This window comes from Ochotona curzoniae, unplaced genomic scaffold (genome assembly GCF_017591425.1).
Source record: "Ochotona curzoniae isolate NIBS_2020 unplaced genomic scaffold, NIBS_Ocur_1.0 contig_523, whole genome shotgun sequence".
NCBI lineage: Eukaryota > Metazoa > Chordata > Mammalia > Lagomorpha > Ochotonidae > Ochotona > Ochotona curzoniae.
The window spans coordinates 9527794-9554785 of NW_024466459.1; the positions used below are offsets into that span (position 1 = coordinate 9527794).

Consider the following 26992-nt stretch of genomic DNA (forward strand, 5'->3'; position numbering starts at 1 on the left):
CAGAGTGCTGCAGATGGACGAGTTTGCAGAGAAAGCAGCGCTTTCCTCAGCCCTGGTTCTAGGGACCAGGTGGGTGGGTGTCCGAGCACTCCTTACAGAGGACCAGACACTGCCCTCCCGATCCTGGGGTCGTCTTCCTTAGGAGACAGTGGAAAACACTCCACAGCAAAAGCGCAAAGCTAGCATTTTCCCCACTTTCCTACCTTGGGGTCATGGCAGCCCTACATTACAAACTCATTGACTTCCCTGTCTGTAAGAACTTGGTTTGTATTTGCAAAAGAAAGCCATTTTATTTTAAACATCTATATACATGACCATACAAAGCCCGCATGCAGGACCTCAGGAACCTTCCAACGACCCCTCCCTCACAATCGCACGAGCCAGGTTTCGCGCGAGTGCCAGTCTGAGCATTTCCACTTTAGTGGTCTCGATGTCATCGTCCTAGAAAGCAGAGAGCCAGTGTAAGAACAGCAGAGGTGCCCTCTAGGACCCCCAGAGGGTGGCAGAAAGCATGTGGCGCTAAACAGCGGGCTGTCCATGGGAGAGTGTGTGGCGGGAACCCTAGAAGCACCCATGTGTTAGAGAAGTGAGCTGCCTCCGCTCTTGGAGGGTGAAAAGGAAATGGCACATGTGATGGTGGGAGGGCACTGTGGGGAGCTCAGGAGTGCATTTTCCTATCTTCTGTGACACCGTGCACCCAAAAGGAAATGGAAATGACCTCTAGCCGCTGGGCATCAGGCTCTCCACACGCTGGCCTTCCCAAAGTCAAGTCCTCCAAACAGCGCATCAGCTCATATGTTTGTTCTGCTGAAAATATCACCTGCGAGAGAGGATGCCTTACCCTGCTGTCCCAGCTGGGGCCTGCCTCCGTTTGGTCCAGGACCAGTCCTGTGCTCAACCAGGAAGCCCCGGGAGGGTGGAGCAGTTTTCTGGGCTCCCTACAGCCTTGGGCTGGGCAGTGCTGGCTACTGGTGGCCCCTTGCATGAGCACAACTGCACAGCGGGGCTGTGGGCACACACAGTCACACGCCATGACAACAAGGAACACTTCCGTCCTCTACCTGCTTCTGCTCCAACAGGGGCAGGGCGTCCGTGAGAAGCGTCATCCAGAACGAGCGTGGGGCGATCTGAGACGTCATCAGGGAGAGCAAGAGAGAGGCGGCTTCCATGAAGCGCTTCTCCCCATACAGCCGGTGGAATTCTCGGTATTTCCCTAGGGAGAGGCACACGAGCTCCCTGGGACATGCCCCGTGCTGCCCTGGTGATAGCCAAGGGGCACTCTGGCCCCACAACAAGCCACAGCATGGGACAAGGAGGTTTGTCCAGAACAAGGAGGTGCAGACCAGGACACCCTGGGCTTTGCAGGAACACAACAGTGTTGAGAGCCAAGGACTTGATGAAAAGAAACCATAGATTCACAGGAAATGGCGGGACAGCCAGGGGAGACAAACTGGTGCCAGCATGATGAGGGACAGGGCGGGCAGATGACTCCACACTGTTCCACAAATGATGAAACCCATGGGGAAAAGCCACCTGCTGGTCCCCACTTTGTGCTCAACACAACCAGTAATGGGACGGGGCGTTTTGGTGACATGTGTCATAACCTCTGGGTCAGGAGAGGACATGGGATGAGCGTGGGTCTCAGGGCGCTGCTGTAAAGTCAAGGAGGATTGAGGGTTTCAGAGGCCAGACTGAGGGGAACATGCACAAAGCATACATGGGAGCGCCTCGCTCCTTACACTTCTGACCGTCTGGTATGCAGCATTCTACCTGGTTAGGAATTTGAGCTAATGCTAAACACATGGAAAAGTCCAGAACCACTTGTCCAAGCTCCCACAACTATGCCCTTGGACCCAAGGCCCAGGACCAACCTCAACAGTAACTCACCCAGGAAGGTCAGTCGGTCACTGAGCATCATGGCTGGCCCTAGGTTGTCAATGAGATCCAAGTCGGAGAAGCAGCCCCGTTCACAGTAATCCCTGAGGAACCTGCAGAGCCAGGCCAAGGGGGCTCAGCGGCAGGCACAGCCTCGCCTCCCGTACCCCAGCAGAGCCCAGGCTGAACCCACCTGTCTGACACAAGTGTGGCAAAGGCGGCATCTTTGGCACGGATGCTCCACGAGAGGGCAGAGCCCAAGCGATTGTTGCGAACAGCTTTCATGGCTAAGATCTTACAGATGCTGCGGACTTGGCAGGAACAAAGAAAAAAGGTCAGTCCCCTCAGGAGCCCAGCTGGGCCATCAGGAGGCGGCGGCTCAGCTCCACAAGCAAGGTCCACACACCCCAAGCAGGACTTGCTGAGGGGATGTGGCTTTCAATTTGCTCTCGCGCCCCTAACATCAGCCCCATTACTCATCCAGGCACCTAAAATCCTAACTTCCCCTGGTGTTGAATGTGCTCACGATACCAGGCTGTTCCCACATCTGTTCCTCTCCTCCAGTTCCAGCTGGGTAGCTGCCTGCCTCCTTAGCTAACCACAGCATCCTGCCAGGGACAGGGAACCTTGCCACTGACCACAGGCCTGAGAAACCAGCAGAGGGCTGCCTCCACAGCACCGTGCTCCGCAGCTTCTAGCTCTCTGAGCCGAGGCTCCCACCTGGCTCACAGGCAGCAAGCACCCGAGGCTCAGCCGGGCCGCTCACCTTGCTCGGTCATCTGCCGCTGCTCGCAGACCCGCAGGACCTTCAGCGCTTTCTGCTCCGTGTTGAGAGGGATGCGCTCAATGTGCAGCTCCAGGGAGACGCGGCCCAACTCCGGGCAGTGGTCAAAATAGTCCACCCCCAGCTGCCACAGGCTGCAAAGGCCCCAAAGGACACTGCTGAGGGCCGGCAGGCAGGCTGCCCCGGGCTCCCTCAGGAGATGGACCCTGCGAATCCCCTCTCAGGAGTTCCCCTACCTGTGGTGAGCAAACAGGCCTGAGGCGTATTCCAGCAGGAGGAATTCCCTCATGTTAGAACCGAAACTGGGAAGAAATGGAAGAGGGACCAAGGTTAGAGGCCCCTCCCTTCACCTAGCCCACCCTGAGGCACGCCCACCACTCACTAGAGGTTGTGGGACTGCAGGAGTTGGCAATGGTCCAGCAGGTCAGTCAGGTGGGCCACAAACCACCAGTTGCTGAAGGCGATGCTGCAAATGGAGACGCAGGCCACAGAGACAGTCAAGAGACCCCGCCCCACCTGAGCGAGGTCTGAGCAAAAATCCAACATCTATGCTTCAAAACCAAGTGGGGCACCACTAGGCTACTGTACTGGGCCCATTTCTTAAGAAGTCTTAATGAATGGCTCAAGAGTGGCCTCTATTGGAAATATGAAGACCTCTGGAGCCAGGGACAAGCAGCTGAGGTGAAGACAATGGTCTAGAGGAGCCGACCATGACCTCCAGGTCACCTTCCTGGCACAGGGTCCCAGCCGCACCTTTGCCCCACCTGACTGCCCTGGGGCACCCTTCGATGACTGCCACCCACTGCCCTGCCTGGCAGAATGTGGGCAGCTGCAGTGCCACTCCTCTGGGCAGACGTCACACTGGACCTCCTGCTTGCTCTGGAGGCAGACCTGGTGTCTCTGAATCCAATACTTGCGAGGAATTGCAGGGCAGTGGGAAACCTCAACATTTGGCCCAACTCCCACTCAAGTGCAGGCCTGCTGTGTCCTTTTGCTGGACAGCAAAGAGCTGGCCCATCCTCACAGGAGGAAGTGAGGGGTTACCAGGCAAGCACCCCAGAGTCCTGGCTGCCCATTCTGCACCTACAGCTCTGAAGCAGCTGATGGAGGAAGAAAGCTTTGCCATCAAAACTTCCTCTGGAGAAGCAGCAGAGGATGGCCCAAGTCCTTGGGACCCTGCACCCACATGGGAGACCTGGAAGAAGCTCCTGGCTTCAGATCGGCTCTGCTCCTGCCGTTGCAGTCACTTGGGGAGTGGATCAGTAGATGGAAGATCTGTCTCTCCCCTGTAAATCTGCCTTTCCAATAAAAACAAATAACCATGACAAACTTCCTGCAGGCCTCCGGGGTTGGAGCAGTCATGGGGTGGAGCCCTGACCCGACTGACACACCCCTAGACCTGCAGACTGCACCCATGTGGGACCTGGATCAAACTCCCGGCTTCTTTGTTCTAGCTCAGCCATGGCTATTGCTACCATTTGGGGAGGGAACCCACAAATGGAAGATATTTCTCTTTGTACTGCCTTTCAAAAACAGGACAACTGAAGCCGGGGGTGGGTGGCATACCTGCACTCCTTGATCACCTGGTGGATGTCGAACTCGAAGGCTGCCATGAGGATGTTGTCCAGGGGTTCCGGGCTGCTCTCACCTCCCAGAAACAGGTCCAGGCTAGACTGCGAGAGGCAACGGCCCCTCAGTGCCCAGGAGGAAAGCTGACTCCAGGGGACAGGCAGGGCTGCCCTCTGGGGAGCCCTGGAACAGGGAAGAGTTCCTTCCTTCCTTCCCAACAAGTGGAAGGAAAGGGCCCACCTGCTCCCGGGAGGCGAAGGTCCAGGCAGCCACACAGCGGGGAGCCGCCCCGCCCGCTCCCAGCATACTCACCTGGGCATAGAAGTGCAGCTCGATGGGTTTCACCGTGGGGTTGGAGTACAGCAGCCGGGTCACCAGGAAGTGGTACCAGTTACTCAGAAGCTCCTTCTGTTCCAGCAGGGCTGCCTCATCCCCCAGCATGATCTGTGGAGATAGGCATCTTCATGAGCCCCTTGCAAGGGCAATGGCCATGCCCACGGCCCCTGACTTTCCCACTTGAGCCCCAGCAGGGGGGACAGTGCTCCCACTGCACTGCCCTGGATGCCACCGCCCGGACTCATCCCTCCACTGACCTTGCACAGTGACTCCAGGTGCGGGCTGGAGGCGAAAGTGCCGTCCTGCAAGTGCCGCTCACATTCTTCATGCCAGTGCTGCCACTTCAGCTCCAGCTCCGTCAGTGTCTGTGTGTTGCCAGGCTGAAGGGAGAGACGGGTCCTGGGACATGAGCTCCCCACCCCGAGAGCTTCCCCACCTCCTGTGACCAAGTGGCTCGGCTGCTTCCACGTACACTGAGGATGGGCATCGTCCTCATGAGGTCCCCTAGGACGCGGCACATGCCTGCAGAGGCTGGGTTAGTGTCTGCCTCCTTGGACAGCATCTGCCGGGCTTCATCCAGCCGGCCCTGGAGCACCAAGATGGTCACCTGCAAGGAAGCCAGAGAGCATGAGCAATGGCCCGAGGCCAGGCCTCTCGCGGCGGCGTTCCCTCAACCCACACTGACGACTCTCACCCAGGAGGAGCAGTGGCCCCGTCCCCAAGTGGCAATCGCACCCAGCATCACGGCTGTACCCTCTCAATCATGGTTTTCAAACTACCAGGAGCAGCCCATAACAGATTATGACCAGCTTTTAAAAAGCAGAGCAAAAACCAGAACACCAGGGTTAATCAAATTCTGGTTCACCACATTCCATTTCTTACAAGCTGACACACACTGCATTTTACGATTCCGAGTCCACATCAATCCCTAGTGGAACTTTGCTCACAGATAGCCGAGGTGCCTGGCACACTGCCTGAGCAGTGAGACAGCGCCCTGCCTGTCTGTCCTGCTCGCACACCACAAGCAATGCCTGCTGCAGCCGAGTGCACAGTACGCCGTGCATTTGGGGGCGTGAGGGCTGAGTCCCAGCCAAGCGCTCAGGGCCCAGCAGCAGCCGCAAGTGCAAAAAGGCTGAAAGGAGTTAGGCGAGCTTCACTCAGACACACACCACTGAACACATGTGTAACTGGCTCGCTCTGCGTTCAAGTTCATCCTTTAAATAAACGGATTTTGTCAAACTAAAACACACACCAAAAACGTTGGCTACAGGTAATAAAAACAGCTGATAAAAACATAACTGAGTGGGGGCTAGAGTCCTGGTACAGTGAGTAAAGTGCCACCCGTGACGCTGGCACCACTGATTAGAATCTGGGCCGCTCTACTTCCCATGTAGCTCCACGCCAATGTGCCTGGAAAACGAGGAAACACCTAGCCCGCCCCGCCCACACACAGCAGACCCGCTCACGTTTCTCGTTCGGCCTTGAACAGTGAAAGGCCTCTTTAGGCTTTTCACGGGCACAACAGGCTAATCCTCATCTGTAGCAGCTGGCCCCCCATATAGGTGCTGGTTCCTGCCCCGGCTGCTCCACTCCCCATCCTGTTCCCTGCCTGTGGCCTCTGAGAAAGCAGTCAAGGACAGCCCAAAGTCTTGGGACCCTGCACCCACGTGGGAGACCCAGAAGAAGCTCCTGGCTTCAGATTGGCTCTGCTCTGGCCATCGTGGCCATTTGGGGAGTGAACAAGCAGATGGCAGATCTTTCTGTCTCTCCTCTCGGTGTATCTTCCTTTCTAATAAAAACATAAATCTTAAAAATAAAAAAAGAAAAAGAAAACTGAGTAAGCCTGTGTCCCCATCAGATTCAGTCAGCCAGTAGGCAGTGCAGTGCTGGCAGGTCGCCCTCAGGAACGCTGACCCACAGGGCAGAGATGCTTACCAATCTCCAGAAGCCCTGGTGTTTGCTTGGATTCTCACTTCCCAGGACATCTGCTGACAAGGTGTCCACCTCACACACGTGGAGTCTAACCCAGTCCAGCAGGAGGAGGAGGAGAGGTCCGGCTGGGAGAAGAGACGCCCATCAGACACAAAAACACGGAAAGTACTGCTTCCCCCACAGCGCACTGCCCTTTACACCGCCACGGGGCGGGGGTGACACACCGACCAGCGACCACACGGCGCGGCCAGCCCTCCTGAGCAGACACACACTGGCTCCTGAGGAATGGACTCGTATATGACCCGTCCTGCACACAGGACCAAGACCATCAAAACACTCCATGGCTACGTAGACACTACCTAGGGGCCACGAAGGGACCGGCATGCACCCAGGATGGCAGGTGCGCAATGATCAACACAGCGCAGTCCTGGGCCAGGCACTGGGACAACAGGAAGGCTTCCACTTGGGACCCCTCTGAGAGGGCCTGTGTTCTGCACTTCAGCTTCCTGCCAAATAGTACCTGGGGGGCAGTGGGTAATGACTCAGTTATCCAAGTGGGAGACCTGGACGGAATTCCAGGCTCCTGGCTTCAATCTGGCCCAGATCTTATTTTGGCAGTTATGTGACAGTGACCTCGCGTGTAGAACATACTGCTGTCTCTCTCCCCAACCCCTCATCTTTCAAACAAACATTAAAAAGAAAAAGGATTAACTGACTGGACAGAGTTGCCCTAAGCCAGGAAGCACAAGCCACTGAATTCTCAAAATCAGATTTCCCTCCAATCACCTGGTCCCTCCCCATGTCCCCAAAACTTTAAATCTGCCCTATGAAAACACTGACCACCTCTTTCACAAACCACTTCAGTACTTGTTTTCTAACCGGGGGTTCCCAGAAGGCATTCTGCCTGAGATGGCAGGATTCCCTAGGTGCTCCGTGATGATGCCGGAAGGTGCTGGAGACGAGCTCTGGGGAGCGCATTCTCACCCGTGTGTGCAGGAAGGGTGCGCCCAGATCAGAGGCCAGCGGGGCGGGGGTGCTCACCTGGGGCCACTTCAATGAAGAGGATCTCACACAGGTTCCAAATGAGCTCCATCACAGACAGAATGCCGACCTAGGGAAGACGGCAGAGCCTGTAGCCCAGGGCTTACCTGGGACTCGGGAACAGCAGGAGGCACAGAGAAGGGTGTGGGGCACAGCAGAGCCACGCACCATCCCTACAGGCAGAGTTCCCAGGCGGGGATTTTCCCCAGGGCAGCCAGTAAGACTTTAGGAAAGGGACTGTAGATCATTTTATTTGAATAGCTGTGAAATACATTAAGAAAAATATGACCACACAAAGTCACAATATATTAGCACATCAAAAGATTGATAATCTTTTTTTTTCCTTTTAAAGATACTTAATAAAAGACAAAAGTTACAGAGAGAGAGACAGATCACCCATTTGTGGGTTGACTCCTCGGATGGCCACAACAGCCAGGAACGGGCAAGGTCCACGCCGGGAGTCAGGAACTCCACTCAGGGCTCCCACGTGGCTGGCAGGGAGCTGGGCACTTGGATCACCATTTGTTATTTTCCCAGGTGTGATAGCAGGGAACTGGATCAGAAGTGGAAAAGCCAGGACTAAATCAGTGTGCCCTTGTGCAATGCCAGCATTGCCGGCTACAGCTGCGTCCATCACACTACCCCCTCACATTGATAATAATCCTGTTGAATTATAGTTCAGGAAGGGGCAATGGGTAAAGAGAGAGACAATTTTTAGAAAGACATGCAGGAGCAGGCGTTTGGTACAGTGACTGGGGTGCCCCGTGGGACATCTGTGTTCACATTCTGGCTCTGCTCTGGCCTCCAGCTGCCCACAATGCACAGACTCTGAAGCGGTGGGCAATGTCCCAAGCACTTACCCGCTATCACCCACATGGCATCCACACTGAGTTCTGAGATTCTGGTTTCTGCCAGCCCCAGCCCAGCTGCCGCAGGCATTAGGGGAGTGCACCACCAGATAGAAGGGGTACATGTGTGTCTGCCTGCCTTTCAAGAACAGATTAAATAAATCAAGGCCAGTACAGGGGCGCAGGTTAGGCTGTCACTTACAAGGCCAATTCAAGCCCTAGTCAGGCCACTTGCAATTCAGCTTTACCTCACACACGGGCAGGCAGCAAGCGCTACCTTCAAGTGCTTTGGTCCCTGTACCTGTGCAGAAGATCAGGACAGAGAGCCTGACTCTTGGCCTGGCTCAGTCTGGAAAGATCGGTGTCTTCTCCCACCACCCCCTCCCGCCCCACTGCTCTGCCTTTAAAAATAAACGCTGGTGGGGCCCGGCGCGACAGCGTAATGATTAAGGTCCTCGCCTTGAATGCACTGGGATCCCATATGAGTGCCGGTTCTAATCCCAGCAGCTCCACTTCTCAACCAGCTCCCTGCTTGTGGCCTGGGAAAGTAGTGGAGGACGGCCCAAAGCCTTGGGACCCTGCACCAGCGTGGGAGACCTGGTAAGAAGTTCCTGGCTCCTGGCTTTGGATCTGCTCAGCACCAGGCATTGCGGCCACTTGGGGAGTGAACCATCGGATGGAAGATCTTCCTCTCTGTCTCTCCTCCTTTCTGTAATCTACCTTTCCAATAAAAATAAATAAATCTTCAAAATAAATAAAGCAAGCAAGCAAGCCTGGCGCCTGAGCCTGGGGACCTGCAGGCGCCTGCTCCTCACTGCCTGCCCCCATAGCAGCAAGCCTTCTTCTTCCCCTCGTCACAAACACTCCGTGACTTCCTACAAACCACTGAGTCTAGAAAACACCAAGGGCAGGTGACACAGCGGACATCTGCAGGGGTGCCGGTTTGAGTCCAGGCTGCTTCACTTCCAATCCAGCTTCCTGCTAAGGCACCTGGGAAAAGCAATGAAAGACAGTCCAAGCTCTTGGGCCCCGGCACCCATGTGGGGACCCAGATGAAGCTCCTGGCTTTGGTCTGTCTCAGTACCACCATTATGATTTATTTATTTTACCTGAAAATCAGAGCTACAAAGAGGGAGAAGGAGAAAAAAGAGAGGAGAAACAGAGAGCTCATCTGCTGGTTCACTCCTCAAACGGCTCCAGCGGCTGCAGCTGAGCAGGTCTGAAGCCAGGAGCCCAGAGCTGCTTCTGTGTCTCTGTCAACATGATCGCAGGGACCCAAGGACGCAGGCCATCCTCCGCTGCTCCCCCAGTGCCACTGCAGGGAGCTGCATCAGAAGTGGAGCAGGCACATCTAGCTTCCACACACATATGGGATGCCGATGCCACCAGTACAGGTTTAGTGTACCCCACACTTGACTGACACAGCCATGTCAGGGTGGATCAGTGTAGATGCGAGGATTCTTTTTCCCTGCTTCTCCCTCTCTAACTTTACCTTTCAACTTCACAAGCTAAATAAACTAATCTTCAACTAATTTCAACTAAATAAATCCATCTTTAGAAAGATACGGAGCCCAGCGCAGTGGCCTAGCAGCCTAAGTCCTTGTCTTGAATGTACCGGGATCCCTTATGGTTGCTTGTTTTGATTCCAGCAGCCTCACTTCTCATCCAGCTCCCTGCTTGTGGCCTGGGAAAGCAGTCGAGGATGGCCCAAAGCCTTGGGACCCTGCACCCACGTGGGAGACCTGGAGGAAGTTCCTGGCTCCTGGCTTCGGATCAGGTGTAGCCCCAGCCGTTGCGGTCACTTGGGGAATGAATCATGGGACGGATGGCACCAGCACTGTGGGGTTATGCATGAAGCTGCAGCCTGCAGTGTCAGGACCCCATGAGTGCCAGTTCTAGTTCCGGCCACTCCTGATCGAGCTCCCTGCTGATGGCGTGGGAAAGCAGGGGAAAAATGGCCCAAACACAAGCGCCCTTGCACCCAAACGGAAGACTTGGACAAACCTCAGGGTTCCTGGCTCGGCCTACCATTGGGCCGTAACAGCCATCTGAGTGAAACCAAGGATGGAAAAGCTCTCTCACTGTAAATCGATCAAATAAATAAATCTTAAAAAACAAACAAACAAAAAAAAAACAAAATAACAAACAACAAATACACCTTTCCCTGAAAACTGAAAACTTATACAAGGTATTTATTCACCAAGAAATCACCGTGTTCCAATATGGTAAAAAATGAGAGAACATTCAAGACAATCAGTGCGGGGTCGAGGCCAAGGGGCCAAGTGCAGCTGCCTTACCTGGCTACTGAACTTGTGGCTACTGGCTGGGTCTTTAGCAGCAACTATCAAAACAGCAAACATGAGACATGAGCGATGGGAACCTCTAGGCCTCTTCGGAGCTGTTCACATCAAGTTCTAAGCTTTAAGTCCCACCCACTTTCACTTGCAATCTCCCTTTCACACACGTGTCTGGCCTCTCCCAGCTCTGCACGCCTCACGGTTTCACCCAGGCAGCTTTTGTTAACAGGGAGAGAACACAAAGCCCCCCAGGGAACAGAGACTTGGGGCCAGCCCACGGGGGTCCCTCCCAGCCCCAGGGTGTGCCAGACACCTGGAAATGGGTGCTGAGAGGGGTTTGTGTGACATCACTTCCCCTGACACATGCTCTCACAAAAATGTGATTAAAAATTAATATTTAAATTCAAAAAAATATTTAAAAAACAGACCAACAGAGAGGGAGAGAGACCTTCCAACCACTGGTTCACTTCCCAGATGGCTCCAAAGGTGGGACTGGACCAGGCTGGAGCCAGGAGCTCCATCCAGGCAGCTGGATGCGAAGCGGAGCGTACGAGGCTCAAACTGGCACTCCAACATGGGATGCCAGCAGAAGCAACACCCAGCTGCACCAACACCTAGCACCCACAACAGATTTTTCATGTCCCATACTCCTCTGCAGTAGATCCACGATTCTGAAGCCCAGGCGCTCACATCCCATGCAACATTTCCATTTCAGGGCCTGGTGGTGTGGCCTAGCAGCTAAAGTCCTCGTCTTGAACGCGCCGGGATCCCATATGGGCACCCAGTTCTAATCCCGGAGGCTCCACTTCCCATCCAGCTCCCTGCTTGTGGCCTGGGAAAGCAGCTGAGAGAGGACGGCCCAAAGCCTTGGGACCCTGCACCCGCGTGGGAGACCTGGTAAGAAGTTCCTGGTTCCCGGCTCTGGATCGGCATAGCACCGGCCATTGCGGCCACTTGGGCAGTGAACCATCGGATGGAAGATCTTCCTCTGTCTCTCCTCCTCTCTGTATATCTGATTTTGCAATGAAAATAAATAAATCTTAAAAAAAAAAATTTCCATTTCAACACACCCACCTTAAAGCCTCTAACAAAGACACGGCCATGTTACACAAGATTCCACCAAGCGCCTAGGAAATATCACTCCCATAGTGTTTAAACCATCAGTTAATGAACTGTGTCACAATGCCAGTCCCTGCCATCAGATACTTTTTTTTTTTAAGATTTATTTTTTTTTATTGGAAAGGCGGATATACAGAGAGGAGAGACAGAGAGGAAGATCTTCCGTCCGATGATTCACTCCCCAAGTGAGCGCAACGGTCGATGCTATGCCGGTCCGAAGCCAGGAGACTCTTCCGGGTCTCCCACACGGGTGCAGGGTCCCAAAGCTTTGGGCTGTCCTCGACTGCTTTCCCAGGCCACAAGCAGGGAGCTGGAAGGGAAGCTGGGCCGCCGGGATTAGAACCGGCGCCCATATGGGATCCTGGGCGTGCAAGGCGAGGACCTTAACCACTGTGCCACTGCGCCGGGCCCTGCCATCAGATACTTTGAGTGTTACCACCAAGGAGCAAGTGCTGCGACACAGGGCATTAAGCTGCTGCTAGGAATGCCCACACCCCATGTCAGGGTGCCTGGCGCGAGGCCTAGTGACGCCACATTTCCAATCCAGCTTTCCGCTAGTGGCCAGGGAGCCAGCAGCTGAGAGCTGCACCCCGCGTCCTGACACACACGAGAGCCCTCCTGGTCTGTGCCTGGCTCAGAGCCAATTGTTAAGAGACACTTGGAGAGTGAACCAGCAGTCAGATCTTGTTCTGTGGTACTGCATCTTTCAAATAAATAATACTGAAAATAAAGACGCATTGTAGGGTGGGCCTCATGGAACAGTACATTAAGCTGCCACCTGGAACATCAAAGTGTCAATTCCAGGCCAGCTACCTTGCTTCCAACTGGCTCCCAAGCAACGCGCCGGGGAGCAGCAGGTGCTGAGTCAGGGACCTGGGTTACTGACACCCTTGTAGGAGACTTGGATGGAGTTCCTGTCTCCTGACTTCAGCCTGGACCAGTCCCAAGTGTTAGAACCATCTAAGGGAGCCTGGCACAGTAGCATAGTGACTAAAGTCCTTACCTTGCACACATCAGGATCGCATAAGGGCACCAGTTCGTGTCCCGGCTGTCCCACATCCCAACTATCTCCCTGCTTGTGGTCTGGGAAAGCAGCTAAGGACAGACCAAAGCCTTGGGACCCTGCACCCACGTGGGAGACCTGGAGGAAGTTCCTGGCTTTGGATCAGGTGTAGCCCCAGCCGATGCGGCCACTTGGGGAGTGAACTAGCGGATGGAAGATCTCCCTCTCTGTCTGTCCTCTCTGTATATCTGACTTTCTAATAAAAATAAACAAATCTTTTAAAAAAACAACCACCTGAGGAACGATCTAGCAGTCAGAGGATCTCATGGATTTTCTCCTTCACTGTCACTCATGTCTTTCAAATAAATAAACAAACCTTTAAGAACAAAAGGAGAACTACTACCACATAAACATACAAGCACCCTTACCTGCACACTGGTGCATTTCCTCCATGCACGCTCGGATGACTGACCGGTAGTTTTTACTCACACGAACCAACCTGCAACAAGATGAGAATACAAGATGAGCCTGCGACACCCTGTGGAGGCAGAAAATAAGGGAGGGCTTGGAAGGGGGGAGAATCTGCTGAGGACAGCAGCCACCAGCCAGGGGCGCCAAGTCTCCAAACACTGCGGTACTCAAACAACCAGAGCTACAGAACAAGTGAAATAACAGTCAGGGTATAAATTGACAAAGTCCAGAAATCGATCCTGATATCAATGTTGCGGATGAGAACCACCAACAGGCACTAAAACTAACGGAGGGAACATGAAGAGCTGCCACCTCAGTGCCAACATCGCATAGACGCCAGCCTGACTCCAGCTGCTCCACTTTAGATCCAGCTCCTTGCCAAAGGCCTGGGAAAGCAGTGGAAGATGCTCCAAGAACTTGTGCCCATAAAGCCATCTGAGACCAGGAGATCCTCCTGGCTTTGACCTGGCCCAGTCCAGCCACTATAGCCATTTGAGGAATGAACTAGTGGGTCCAAGATCTCTTCATCTCTCCCTCTATCTCTGTAACCAAAATCTTCAAATAAATAAATCTTTGGGGGAAAAAAATGAAGTGATGGAGCTGGTCTGTTGGCACAGCGGGCTAAGTCCCCACCTGCAGTACTGGGCACAAGATGGGTGCCAGATTGAGTCCTGAGTCAAATGAAAACAGATAAATCTGGCAGTGTCATAACATGCTAATCCTCTGCTCGTGGTACCAGCATCCCATATGGGCACAGCTTTGAATCCTGGCTGCTCCATTTCCAAATCAGCTCCCTGAATACGCATGGAAAGAGAGCAGAGAATGGCCAAAGTCCTTGGAACCTAGCACCCACATGGGAGACACAGAAGAAGCTTTTCGCTCCTAATTTCAGACCAGCACAGCTCTGGCGTTTGTGTCCATTTGGGAAGAATAAAGCAAAATAAATATTGTTTTGTAGGGCCTGGTGCGACAGCGTAGTGGTTAAAGTCCTCGCCTTGAATGCTTTGGGATCCCATATGGGTGCCGGTTCTAATCCTGGCAACCCCACTTCCCATCCAGCTCCCTGCTTGTGGCCTGGGAAAGCAGTCAAGAACGGCCCAAGACTTTGGGACCCTGCACCCATGTGGGAGACCCTGAAAGAAGTTCCGGGCTCCTGGCCTCGGATCAGCGTAGCACCAGCACTTGTCGCCACTTGGAGAGTGAATCATCAGATGGAAGATCTTCCTCTCTGTCTCTCCTCCTCTCTGTATATCTGCCTTTCCAATAAAAATAAATAAATCTTTAAAAAAGAAAGGAGGAAAGAAGTGTAGCGGTAGGGACAGCAACCAGTGCCCATGCAGGAGGCAGTTTTACCTGCTACACCACAACGCTGGCCCCAACCTCAGACATTCAGAGTTTGATGATCTGAGGTGGTGCCCAGGAGTCTGCAGCTAACAGCAGCGATAGTGAAACAATTAAAGTCAAGAGAAAGACTAACCCATAAATATCCTTCTCTACACTGTTGTCAAGAAATATCTCAGAAGCAATTGTTTGGGCCCCCTTACAATGGCTCAACTGACTAATCCTCCCCTTGCAAGTACCAGGATCCCATACAGGTGCCAGTTTGTATCCCGGCTGCTCCACTTCCCATCCAGCTCCCTTCCTGCCTGTGGCCTGGGAAAGCAGTTGATGACGGCCCAAAGCCTAGGGATGCTGCACCTGCGTGGGAGACCTAGAAGATGCTCCTGGCTCCTGGCTTTGGATCAGTTCAGCTCTGGATGTTGTAGTGATTTGGGGAGTTAGTGGATTGGAGGAAAGCTCTTTCTCTGTATCTCCTTCACTGTGGAAGTCTGCCTTTTTAATAAAAATAAGTAAATCTGAAGGAAGGAAGGAACTCAGCGGTTCTCAAGTGTTCCTTGGGGCTAATTTCGCTTCTTCGTAGAATAAAACTAGTGGTAATATACACATTATATAGAAAGCTCAAGAAGCCAGCAAGTGAACGGCAAGCCCCCACCCTCGGCACGATGCGCTGCCCTGTGCTGAGGCCAAGGACATCCAGGACTGCCTCGCTTACCCAGGTCACCTGCCCGGGGCACCACAGGACCAGTGTATCAACCGGCTTCTCACATTCAGTTACTGATTCTGCAACCTCTCAGCAGCAGCTACTTACTGAATCTTTCTGGATTTTCCAGTCAATTCTTCTTCAATTCTCTGAAGGCCCACAAAGATCCCATGGGATTCGTTAAAGAGTTTCCTCAGAAATTCAGAGTACACATCTACATCCTTCCGGATGATATAGACAAAGGGGCAGCTTGCAACCAACTCCAATTTTTCTGAAATGAAACAGGATAATACATCTAAGATCTCCCATCATCACCCAAGAGAATCTACTGTAAAATCCTGAATGATCTAAATACATACAAAAGCTTTCCTTTCCTTGCTATTGATTTCATTTATATAAAAAAAAAAATAACGCTATGGGATCCAGCACAGTAGCCTAGTGCCTAAAGTCCTTACCTTGACACACCAGCATCTCATATGGGCGCTGATCCATGCCCTGGCTGCTCCACTTCCCATCCAGCTGTGTGTGGCCTGGGAAAGCAGCTAAGGACGGCCCAATGCCTTGGGATCCTGTACCCATGTGGAAGATCCAGAAGAGGCTCCTGGCTCCTGGCTTTGGATTGGCTCAGCTCTGGCCATTGCAGCCACTTGGGAAATGAATCATCGGACGGAAGATCTTCCTCTCTGTCTCTCCTTTTCTCTGTATATCTGCCTTTCCAATAAAAATAAGTATATCTTTAAAAAAATAATAATAAGCTCAGCTGCAGCAGTTGCAGCCATTTTGGAAGTGCAACAGAAGATGGAAGATCTTTCTCTCTTCTCTCCATAAATCTACCTTTCCAATACAAATGAAATAAGTCTTTGAAAAAATAAAATTTGAGACACTCTTCCACACACTGGTTCCTTGCCCATACAGCCTCAATGGCCTGGGAGCCTGGGGCCTGGACACACACCCAGGTCTCCTGAGTGGCAGGGGCCCACAGACCTGGGCGGCCTCCCACTGCTCTTCCTGGCCCACGAGCAGAGGCCCACAGAAGGTGAAGTATTTGGGAGTCGGCACTGACACTCGTAAGTGATGCTGGCTACAGAAGGCGGCTTATCTACAGGGCCACGATCCGGGCGCCCCTCAAAGCGGTATTTTAACTGCTGCACCCATTACCCACCTCAGAGACTCTTCTTTAACACCAGGTAGACTACTATTAATACAACACCCCCCCCACCCCGCCACCAATTCAACATCTTCCGAGCCTCAAAAATTAATGAAAATCTCAAAGTGCTCAAGCTCCCAAATGAAAATAGTACAAAATGCTTTCAACCACTTCACACCTCAGTCGAGTATCAGAGAGTCAGACAAGGAGCCGGTGTGCCGTGCTCAGTCAGCGGCACGCAGGGCCGGAGCACCCACCTTTTCTGTTGTAGGAGGTTTCACATACCAGCAACTCCCCGGGGCCCCAGTCAAAGCACATTTGCTTTTTTTGGGAATTCACACCTGGAATCAACTAGGAAAACATAAGAGAGAAGAGCTGTTAGTCTCCCTTCGGGCTCTGCTTTCCAAGTGCGTCCTAAGAGGGTCAGGGCTCCGCTTCCTGCGTGCTGCTCACCCCCCACAGGTGGACTGCGAACCCCGTCCTATCTCTGCTTCTTTTGTTCTTGTTGGTGGTGGTTCAGGTTTATTTCTACAAAAGGCAGTGTTAGAGAGAGAGAGAGAGAGAGAGAGAGAGAGAGAGAGAGCGCGCGCTAGAGCTATTTCCCCTGTTGGCTCACTCCTTCAAAGGCCTTGAGAGTTACAGCCACACCAAGCAAAAGCCAGGAGTTTCATCAGGGTCTCCCATGTTGGTACAGAAATCTAAGCACTTAGATCATCCTCTGCAGCTTTCCCAGGCCCTCTAGCAAGGAGCTGGATGGGAAGCAGAGCAGATGGGACCCCAACTGGCACCCCATGGGATGCTGACATCACAGGCCTCAGCTGTACCGCTCCGCCCCAACAACGGCTCCCACCTCCAACTTCCGATGCACCTTTGTGCTAACGCACCGAGGAGGCAGCCGATGACGGTCTAATCCCTGGGCCCCTGACACCCTCGTGGGCACCTGCATGGAGCTCCTGGCTCCTACCCGGCCCAGCCCTACCCACTGCAGGCATTTGGGAAAGAATCAGCAGGTGGAAGATCTCTAAGAAACTCTGCCTTTCAGATAAGTAAACACATTTGTACATAGGTTACAAGTCTGTCCACTGGCACCCAAAGGCCCTCCATGTCTCTGTAGTTTTTCCGTTTCCAAGAATGTTCTGGAGTTAGAAACACACAGTAGATAACCTTTGCACATCAATGGGGGCTTTTTTTTAAGACTTACTTATTTGCTTGAAAGGCAAAGACACAGGGAAGCGGAGAGAGAGACCTTCCATCCACTATTTCATTTCCCAAATGTCCGCAATGGCTGCAGCTGGGCCAGTCCAAAGCCGCAGCTCATTCCAGATGCCCCACGCAGGCACAAGAGCCAAGGACGAAGGCAGTCTTCAGGGGCTGAATGGGAATTTAAACTGGGGCACATATGGGATGCCAGGATCAAGTGCAATGGCTCAACCAGCTGTGTCACAACATCAGCCCCAAAATATTCTAAATAACTGAAATGTTCCTGGAAAACAGCAAAACCATCCAATCCCATTCCTGTGCCACCCCTGGGCTGGGGACCCCCAAACATTTCTCTCCATGTTAGATGCAGCCCCTGGGGCCTCAGCTGCACAAATCCAGCTGCCTAATCCACACCAATTTAGCAAACTATATCCAGGGAGCCGGTGCTGTGACGTGACGGGTAAGGAAGCACCTGCAGAGTCGGCATCCTACATTGGCAAGGGTTTGAGTTTCAGCTGCACCACTTTCCATCCAGCTTCCTGCTAATGTGCCTAGAAAAGCAGCAGAGGATGGTCCAAGAGCTGGGGCCTTTGCACCACGTGGCAGACCTGGAGAAGCGCCTGGCTCCAAGCTGGCACAGCTGCAGCCACTGTGGCCATTTGGCAAGTTCACCACCAGACGCAAGATCTGTCTCTGTAACTCTGCCTTCCAAATACGTAAATAAATAAATCTTTAGAGGCAACAACACACTCTCCAGAAGATCAACAGCCAAGAGGGAAATCTCCATGTCCATCCTTATCCCCAAACCTCACCCTACACACCCCACAGCCGTCCTGGTTCAAGAGTAACTGTTAGGAGTGAGCCTTCATTCCACCTGTCTGATCTAGCTCTGCAACCTGCCGGAATCTAACCACTTACCCTGTCTGCAGTCTCATTCAAGCCATCGTCAGCCCTCTTCCTTCCTGAGTGCCGGAGTGCCTCTCACCTGGCTATTACCTGCCCTGTAACTGCACGAGCTCACAAGCGCAGGGCCTTTAGCATTCCCACTTGTTACCTCAGACACTCGTGCAGCCAGCACTCCATACGGCCTTCTGGCCGACTGACAAAGACGGGACATCCCCTCTGATCTCCAAAGGCTAGCAGTCCGTGAGTGGGGCCACTAGCAGGGCAGTCAGGTGTGGGGAACCCAAAGGCACGCAGGCTAGAGGGCTCAATTCCACGAGGCCAAGCTCTCGAGGTTAAGCTAGTAAAGCAGACTGGCCCTACACAAGAACATTGACGAGAACCGCAAAGCACTGTCATCACAGACAGCATGCACAACAATATCTACCGAACCTGGAACCAGCACGCTAGAAAATGCTCCCAAGTGTAAAAGGACGCGCTAAACTAAGAAAGCACATCATCAGGACTAAAAACGTGAAACATGCTGACAAGTGGGGGGGGGGGTGGCAGTCCAGCTGCCAGTTGGGATGCCCCCAGCTGAGCACCTAGTTCGAGTCCCGGCTCCTCCAATTCCAATTCCAGTTCCCCTGGCCGGCAGAAAACGGCTCCTGCCACTCATATGGGGGACCGGGATGGAGTTCCCGGTTCCTTCTCTGTCGCTCCGCTTTCTGATAAACAAAACCTTCCCTTTATAAAATAAGTGAAACGAAACACCACCAAGAACTACCAAAGGCAAAACTGTCTGACAGAGGAGCGGGGGCTGGGGAGGACACGGATGCAGCACAATCCCGGCGATCTGGCCACCGGACACCCTCCCCGGACTGCTGCGACGGAGCCGAGGGAGGGGAGTGGACGCCTCGCGGCCGGCAGGGCCTGGCACCGAACCAGCAAGCAGGCCTCTCCGGGGCTCGCTTACAGTGACTGTCGGCTCCACATCGAGCTCCTCCATTGCGCCGCGCCCCACACGCCAGCAAGCCGCCGCTCCGCGGAGACTCGGGCCTCCCGCTCCCAGACGGCTACGAACGGAGGACCCCTACCTGGGCGCCTCGTGCAGTGCCTGCAGGCCCAACCCACCAGCGCTGCCAAAACCTTACCTCTCAGCCGCGACTCACCTCCTCAGAGCCCTTCCCACATATCCCTCCTTCAAAAGCCTGGGCACAACCTCCGCATAAATCGCGTGAAGAGCTGCCTCGTCTCCCACTTGTGATCTTGTCCGATCCGGCAGCGCTGTGGACAGCCTAGCGCCGGGCGGCAAGAAGGCCCCCGGAGAAGGCGGGAGAAGCCCGGGGACCACGCGGGGCGGAAGTCAGGGTGACTGCGCGTACGCGGAGCGGGTAGGACCCTGTGGTGGTCCCTGTGGCGCGGTAGCCTGGCTCTGTCCACGGGGTGCGTGTCCTTGCTCCCGCTCGATCCCCGCTGTAGTGTCCCCACAAAAGCTTCTCCGTGTGTTCAGAGGCAGTCGGGACCACTCCCACTCGGGAACGTAGCAGGCACGTGGACGGTATTAATGCCTCTGAGAGACCTGTGAGAGGTCGAGGCTTCTTGCTCGACTGTCTTCATTAAACGCGAAGCACTGATTTTATTGTCTTTGAGAACAGAGATTCAGTGGCTTTCCCTGTGAAGGAGTTACTTGGTTTTTTTTGAACAGCATGTAACACATGAGAAAAGTAGTGTGGTTCCTAAACTTCCGCGTCAGCAAGTTGTTGGACGAACAATGTAACTCGTGATGAAAGTACGTCTTATGAAACGATGCGTAAAGATGTAGCAATGTTCATTTCAGCAAGAAAGTTAACCTGAAAAGGTGGCGTATGTTGCAATGACTTACCTACAGAGAATACCTCAAAGTGATTGTGCATACCCTGTCACCTTATAAAGAATTTGTTCTTAGGTAGCACAAACTGTTAAATGACAAAAAGTCTTTAAAGCAATTTTTTAAGAGGGTGGCCAAATAGGCCCTCATTGGAATCCCAGTTGTTCCACTTCCCATCCAGTTCCCTGCTGGTACACACAGAAAAGCAGCAGAGGAAGGCCCAAAGGCTTGGGACCCTGCACCTGTTTGGAAAACCCAAAGTGAATTCCTGGCTCCTGGCTTCAGATCAGCTCAGCCCAAGCCACTAGGGCTTTTTTGGGAGTGAACCAAGGACATGGAATATCTCGATATATAAAAGTATATATATGTAAATATCAAATGACAAATATATAAATGATATTGTCACTTATAAAGTGTTATATATTTTTAAGATTTTAATTATTTGAAAGGCAGAGATTTTCCCATCCTCCTAATGGCTTCAGTGGCCAGAGCTGTGCCAGACCCAAAACAGGAACCTCCACATGGGCGAGGAGCACACGATACGCATCCTCCACTGCCTTCCCCAGGCCCCAGCAGGGATCTGGATCAGAAGCTGAGCCCCCAGACGTTTAGTTAGCATCCATAAGGGATGCCAACGCAGCAGGCAGCAACTTTATGCCACAGTGCCAAACCCCAGAAGAAAAATCTCCTGCCTACCACAATGTCGTCCAAGCCCTCCTACCTCTGCAGTCAGCTATCAATACCTTAGGAAGAAATTTCTTTTGGACCTGACGCAATAGCGTAGTGGAAAAAGTCCTTGCCTTGCACGTGACAGGATTCCATATTATAGGTGCGATTTCATGTCCCAGGGACACGGTGCCCATCCTGCGCCTTGCTTGTGATCTAGGAGAGCAGTCAAGGACGACCCAGGGACTTGGGACTCTGCACTGCATGGGAGACTTGGAGAAAGCTTCTGGCTCCTGGCTTCAGGTTGACTCAGCTCCGGCCGTGTGATCACTTGGGGAGTGAAGCAATGGACAGAAAATCTTCCTGTCTGTCTCTTCGCCTCTTTGTATATCTAACTTTCCAATAAAAATAAATAAATCTTGAAAAACAAAACAAAAAATCAAATGTTCTGTGGTGCCACTGTATGTAACACCAATACTGTGCCTATAAAGTGTGATAGATTATGCATTCATGTCTGTGGTGTAAGGCAGATATAGGAATCCATTTTGAGTGAAGGGCCGGTTGGAATTTATAACATCCTTTGCAGGCCATACAGAATTAAGTTAAGCGTTGGCCTGCTGTGGATTTATGGAGCTGAAATCCTGCCTGCTGCTCCTTGGGCAGGGTCAAAGGAATTCTGTGGGCCTTTGCCCTCAGGCTGGACATTCCTCAACCCAGGACTGAGGAGTTCCAAGTCGCCCGGGTTTTCTGAAATTGAAGCAAATATGCAGTAGCAGATAAAACAAGTCTCTAAGTAGGGATAGGCGTTTGGCACAGCAGGTGTGTTGCCTGCATTCCACCTCAGAGTCCCTGTTTCTGTACCACCCTCTGGTCCTGACCTCAGCCACGTGCTGGCCCGCAGCCTGTGCAACAGTGATAACTACTCAAGTGTTTGATTCCTGTCACCCACACGATTACCTGTTCCTAGGTCTTGACATGCACGTTAGCCTACGCACAACCAAGAGACATCATGGATACTGGGGTGAAAACTCTTCGGTGAGAACTCTCTGTCATTCTTATTTCTTTGCCTAGTAATTATGCTTTTTGTTTTAAAAGATTGATTTTTATTGGACAGTCAAAAATACAGAAAAGAGGAGAGACAGAAAGATCTTCCGTCCAATGATTCACTCCCCAAGTAAACGCAACGGCTGGGGCTACACCTGATCCGAAGCCAGGATCCAGGAACATCTTCCAAGTCTCCCACGCCAGGTGCAGAGTCGCAAGACCTTGTGCCAGCCTCAAACTGCTCTCCCAGGCCACAAGCAGGGAGCTAAGCGGGGGGTGGAGCCACCAGGAGTAAAACTGACACCCATAAGGGATCCTGGCGAGCTCAAGGCAAAGACTTTAGCTGCTAGGCCACAGCGCTGGGCCCAGCAATTATGTTTTGAAAAAAATTTTTTAAAATATCCTTTGTAAGAAATCTCCAAGTGGTGATTATTTCGGCTCGGCAGCAGTCTCCCAGCAGCACAAGTTCCAGCCAGGGTTACAGGTGGACATCAAGTGGAATGGCTATCATGCTGCTCCTCTGGTGGCCATTGTCCCACAGGGAATAAAGAGATCACGCAGGTACCTGTGTGCCAGGACCCTGCAGTGCCGGTCCAGTCTCTGGGGTTGCTCCACTTCTGATCCTGCCGCATTGTGACATGCCTGGAAAGCAACAGGCAAGGACTCAAGTACCTGAGACACATGTGGACTTTCTGGCTTGGATTTCAGCCTGAGCTGTATCTGACGCAGCTTCTTTTCCATGCCAGCACACTAGCCCCACCCCTGTGCTCTGCTCTAGATCCCAGTTTCAGGCTAGCGCCTCTCACAGAGGCAACAGGGAAATAAATGCATCAAAATCACTTCTGGAGACATCCTTATTTTGCAAAACAAGCTCAAACATGCATCAATCACATGGTCTGATTTTTTTTTTTTTTTTTAGTTTTTTGTTGTTGTTTTTGGAAAGGCGGGTCAGATTTACAGAGAGAAGGAGAGATAGAGAAAGATCTTCTATCTGCTTGTTCACTCCCCAGATGGACACACGGCCAGAACTAGGCTGATCCAAAGCAGGAACCAGGAGCTTCTGTCAGGTTTTCTATGTGATACATGATCCCGAGGCTGTGTACTGTCCTCTGCCACGTTCCCAGGCCACAAGCAGGGAGTCGGATGAGAAGTGGAGCAGCCGGAACACAGACCAAAATCCATATGGGATCGTGGCACGTGCAAGGTGAAAATTTAGCCAGTATGTTGCGTCAACATACTGGGCCCAATATTTGTGTTTTAATCTGTTAACATTCTTTATCAAGTTTGATGATTTCTCAATGCTGAACTATCCTCGCGTTCCTAACTAAAATGCATTTGATCTTGACGTTAAAAAAAATTACCCAGGATCAGTCGAACGTATGTATTCTTAAATATATATATGTGCATATATGTATGTTTGTATGTATATATGATATGTTTGTTTATTTGGAAATCAGAATTAGAGAAGGATAGAGAGAAAGAAAAATCTTCCATCTGCTGGTTCTGTCCCTAAGTGACTGCAAAGGCTAGAGCTGAGGTTGAAGCCAGGAGCCAGGAGCTTCTTCGAAGTCTCCCATGTAGAATGAGGGTCCCAGGGACTTGGGCCATCCTCTACTGCTTTCCAGAAGCAGGGAACTAGAGGGAAGTGGAGCAGCCTGAACACAAACTTTTGTGTGTATAGGATCCTTGTGTATACAAGGCAAGGACTTTAGCCACTAGGCTTCTGCTTTAGGACCAAATAAATATTTTTTTAAAGAATATTTTTATTGAAAAGGCAGAGAGGAGGAGAGACAGTGAGAAAGATCTTCTGTCTGATGATTCACTCCCCGAGTGAACACAACAGCTGATCCAAAGCCAGGAACCAGGAACTTCTTTCCAGGTCTCCCATACTGGTGCAGAGTCCGAAGGCTTTGGGCCGTCCTTGACTGCCCTCCCAGGCCACAAGCAGGGAGCTGGATGGGAAGCAGAACTGCCAGGATTAGAACCGGCGCCCATATGGTATCCCGGCGAGTTCAAGGTGAGGACATTTAGCTACTAGGCCACTCCACCAGGCCCCAAATAGATATTTTTAATGATGAGTTTATTTGGACCTGGTAAAGTTTCATAGTGGCTAAATCCTCACCTTGCATCTGCCTTTCCAATAAAATAAATTAAATAAATTAAAAAGATTTACTTGTTTTTATTGCAAAGTCAGATATACAGAAAGGAGGAGAGACAGAGAGGAAGATTTTCCGTCCAATGATTCACTCCGCAAGTGAATGCAATGGTTGGTGCTACGCTGATCCAAAGCCAGGAACTTCCTCCAGGTCTCCCACGCGGGTGCAGGGTCCCAAGGCTCTGGGCCGTCCTCCACTGCTTTCCCAGGCCACAAGCAGGGAGCTGGATGGGAAGTGGACCAGGACCATCTATCTCTTCACGTGGGGTACTGGAAGAGACATCATAAAGTGTGAAACTGGGGAGACATCCCGTTGACCCCCATTACCTGGCTGGACAGACAGGAGAGCTGGCCTGAAATGGAAGCTGGTACAGAACAGATGGTGTCTCTGGATGAAACCCCAGGCCCTCCCACCATAGCTCCCACAGATGCTCTGGGAGCTAGGCAGAGTGAAGGGCTTTCTAGCTTGTAGTCACCATGGTTCTGACCTAGGAATACTTTGAACTCCCAGAGACCAGAACCAGCACCCATATGGAATCCAGGTGCATTCAAGGCAAGGACTTCAGCCGCTAGGCCACCATGCCGGGCCCAATAAAATAAATCTTTAAAAAGGTTTGTTTATTTATTTGAAACACTGATTTACAGAAAGAGGGAGAGCCAGAGAAAGATTTTCACGCTGCTGGTTATCTGCAAGTGGGTACAGGGAGCTGAATCAGAGGTGAAGCAGCTTGGGACCAGTGCTTTGTTTGGTAGGCTAAACCTCTTCAGGCAACACTGGTATCACTATGGATTCCAGTTCATGTTCCAGTGGCTCCATTTCTAATTCAACTTTCTGCTTATAGCCTGGGAAAAGCAGAAGATGGCTCCAGTTCTTGGTCTCCTTGCACGTGGATGACACAAAAGAAACTCCTAGCTCTTGGCGTTGGACCAGGCTAGCTCCAGTCACTCTGGTTATCTGCAGAATGAATCAACAAATGGAAATTCTCTCTCATTTCTGTTTCTTATTTTTCTATGACAATTTCTTTCAAATAAAAATAAGTCTTTTTTGGGCCCGACTATATAGGTAGGTACTATACAGGGTTCCAAGGCTTTGGGCCGTCCTGAACTGCTTTCCCAGGCCACAAACATGGAGCAGGATGGGAAGCATGGTCACTGGGTCAGGAACTGGTGCCCACATGGGATCCCAATGTGTGCAAGGCAAGGGTTTTGTTTGTTTGTTTATTAAATATTTATTTATTTTTAGAGCAAAGTCAGATATACAGAGAGGAGGAGAGACAGAGAGGAGATCTTCTATCTGATGATTCACTCCCCAAGTGACCGTAATGGCCGGTACCATGTCAATCTGAAGCCTGGAGCCAGGAACCTCCTCCAGGTCTCCCATGTGGGTGCAGGGTCCCAAGGCTTCGGGCCGTCCCCAACTGCTTTCCCAGGCCACACACAGGGAGCTGGATGGGAAGTAGAGCTGCTGGGATTAGAACTGGCGACCATTTGGGATCTGGGCGGATTCAAGGCGAGGACTTAGACTGCTAGGCCACCATGCCCGGCCCAAGGCAAGGGATTTTTAACCACTAGGTCACCGCATCAGGCCCTCTCTCTCTCTCTCTTTTTATAGATTTATTTATTTCTGTTGGAAAAATCATACTTACAGAGAGAGGAGAGACAAAGAGAAAGATCTTCTGTCTATTGGTTCACTCCCCAGTGGCCGCAATAGCTGGAGCTGAGCCAATCTGAAGTCAAGAGCCAAAAGCTTCTTCTGGGTCTCCCATGTGGGTGCAGGGTCCCAAGTCTTTGGGCCTGCTTTCATTGCTTTTCCAGGCCAGAAGCAGGGAACTGGAAGGACAGTAGAGCAGCCAGTACAGGAACTGGAGTCTAAATGGAATCCTAGTGTATGCAAGGTAAGGGCTTTTTAGCCACCACGCTATGGTGCGGGGTCCAAGCATCTGTTTTTCTTTATCCCAACTCCTGAGCACAAGCTTCAACACGCTGCTTATCTGGCAGATCCCAGGAACGCAGCCAGCGCTTCTTTGTAGCAATGAGCCGTTTATTTGACCCCCATGAGACCCAGTAGCAAATACATACCATGCGTACTAGGGAAGGTTTCAGTAAGAAGAAAAGGAGCTTACATTGGTGAAACATCACTCAAAAATACATGATAGGTGCTTGCACTTTGTTGACTTTTTCCCCCTGCTTTCATTTCTTGTGTATTACTCTCCCCAACCTAAATACAAGGTACTGGAGTTTCTGATTCCTAACGCCTTGGGAGTAAGATTGTGACCATTTCTCTCTCTTTAACTCTGACTTCCATGTAAATAAGTAAACTTTAGAGATATAGAGAGAGAATTTTTCATCCACTGGTTCACTCCCTAAATGGCTATAACAGCTGGGGTAAGGCGGATCCAAAGCTGAGATCGCTAGGATGGAAGAGCTTTTTCTAGGTCTCCCATGTGGGGGGATGGGCCCAAGGACTTGAGCTACCTTTCATTGCTCTGCCAGGCACATCATCAAGGAGCTCAATTGGAAGTGGAACAGCTGGGAATTGAACTGGAGCCCATATGGGAACCTGGCATGTAGGACGCAGCTTTTCCCACTGTGCCACAGCACTGGCCTCCATGATGGTTCCCATCTACTTAGTCATTCTGCAAATGTTGGAGCACCTACAATGGACAAAACCTCAGAGTTCAGGGTGAGCAAGCAGAGTCAGGAGCCTCAAGT

The 26992-nt window shown here is 51.9% G+C and overlaps 1 protein-coding gene across 2 annotated transcripts; it reads right to left on the bottom strand.

Annotated features, from left to right (window-relative positions):
- Nucleotides 1–260: 260 nt before the first annotated feature.
- NUP85 (nucleoporin 85) lies at nt 261–19596 on the bottom strand. Of its 2 annotated transcripts, XM_040989690.1 has the most exons (19): nt 19522–19596; nt 16721–16814; nt 15425–15587; nt 13233–13303; nt 10683–10726; nt 7538–7607; nt 6500–6621; nt 5037–5171; nt 4822–4944; nt 4541–4672; nt 4226–4332; nt 3042–3125; nt 2896–2961; nt 2642–2793; nt 2069–2186; nt 1888–1988; nt 1062–1213; nt 719–820; nt 261–441 (listed from the first exon to the last, which is right to left on the bottom strand). In XM_040989690.1, the coding sequence occupies exons 1-19, from the start codon at nt 19552–19554 to the stop codon at nt 340–342; spliced, it is 1971 nt and encodes a 656-aa protein (XP_040845624.1). In that variant the 5' UTR covers nt 19555–19596; the 3' UTR covers nt 261–339. The 2 variants fall into 2 exon arrangements, with proteins under 2 accessions (XP_040845624.1, XP_040845625.1); XM_040989691.1 differs by lacking the exon at nt 5037–5171.
- Between the last annotated feature and the right edge of the window lie 7396 nt (nt 19597–26992).

What these genes read in the sequence shown, in the direction of transcription:
- NUP85 (XM_040989690.1), bottom strand. Translation starts at nt 19,554, where the DNA reads ATGGAGGAGCTCGATGTGGAGCCGACAGTCACT. An exon ending in GGAAATGCACCAGTGTGCAG is followed by an intron (nt 10,727 to 13,232) that starts GTAAGGGTGCTT and finishes CTGTTTTGATAG; the next exon opens with TTGCTGCTAAAGACCCAGCC. An exon ending in CAGGTGATCAAGGAGTGCAG is followed by an intron (nt 3,126 to 4,225) that starts GTATGCCACCCA and finishes CTCCATTTGCAG; the next exon opens with CATCGCCTTCAGCAACTGGT.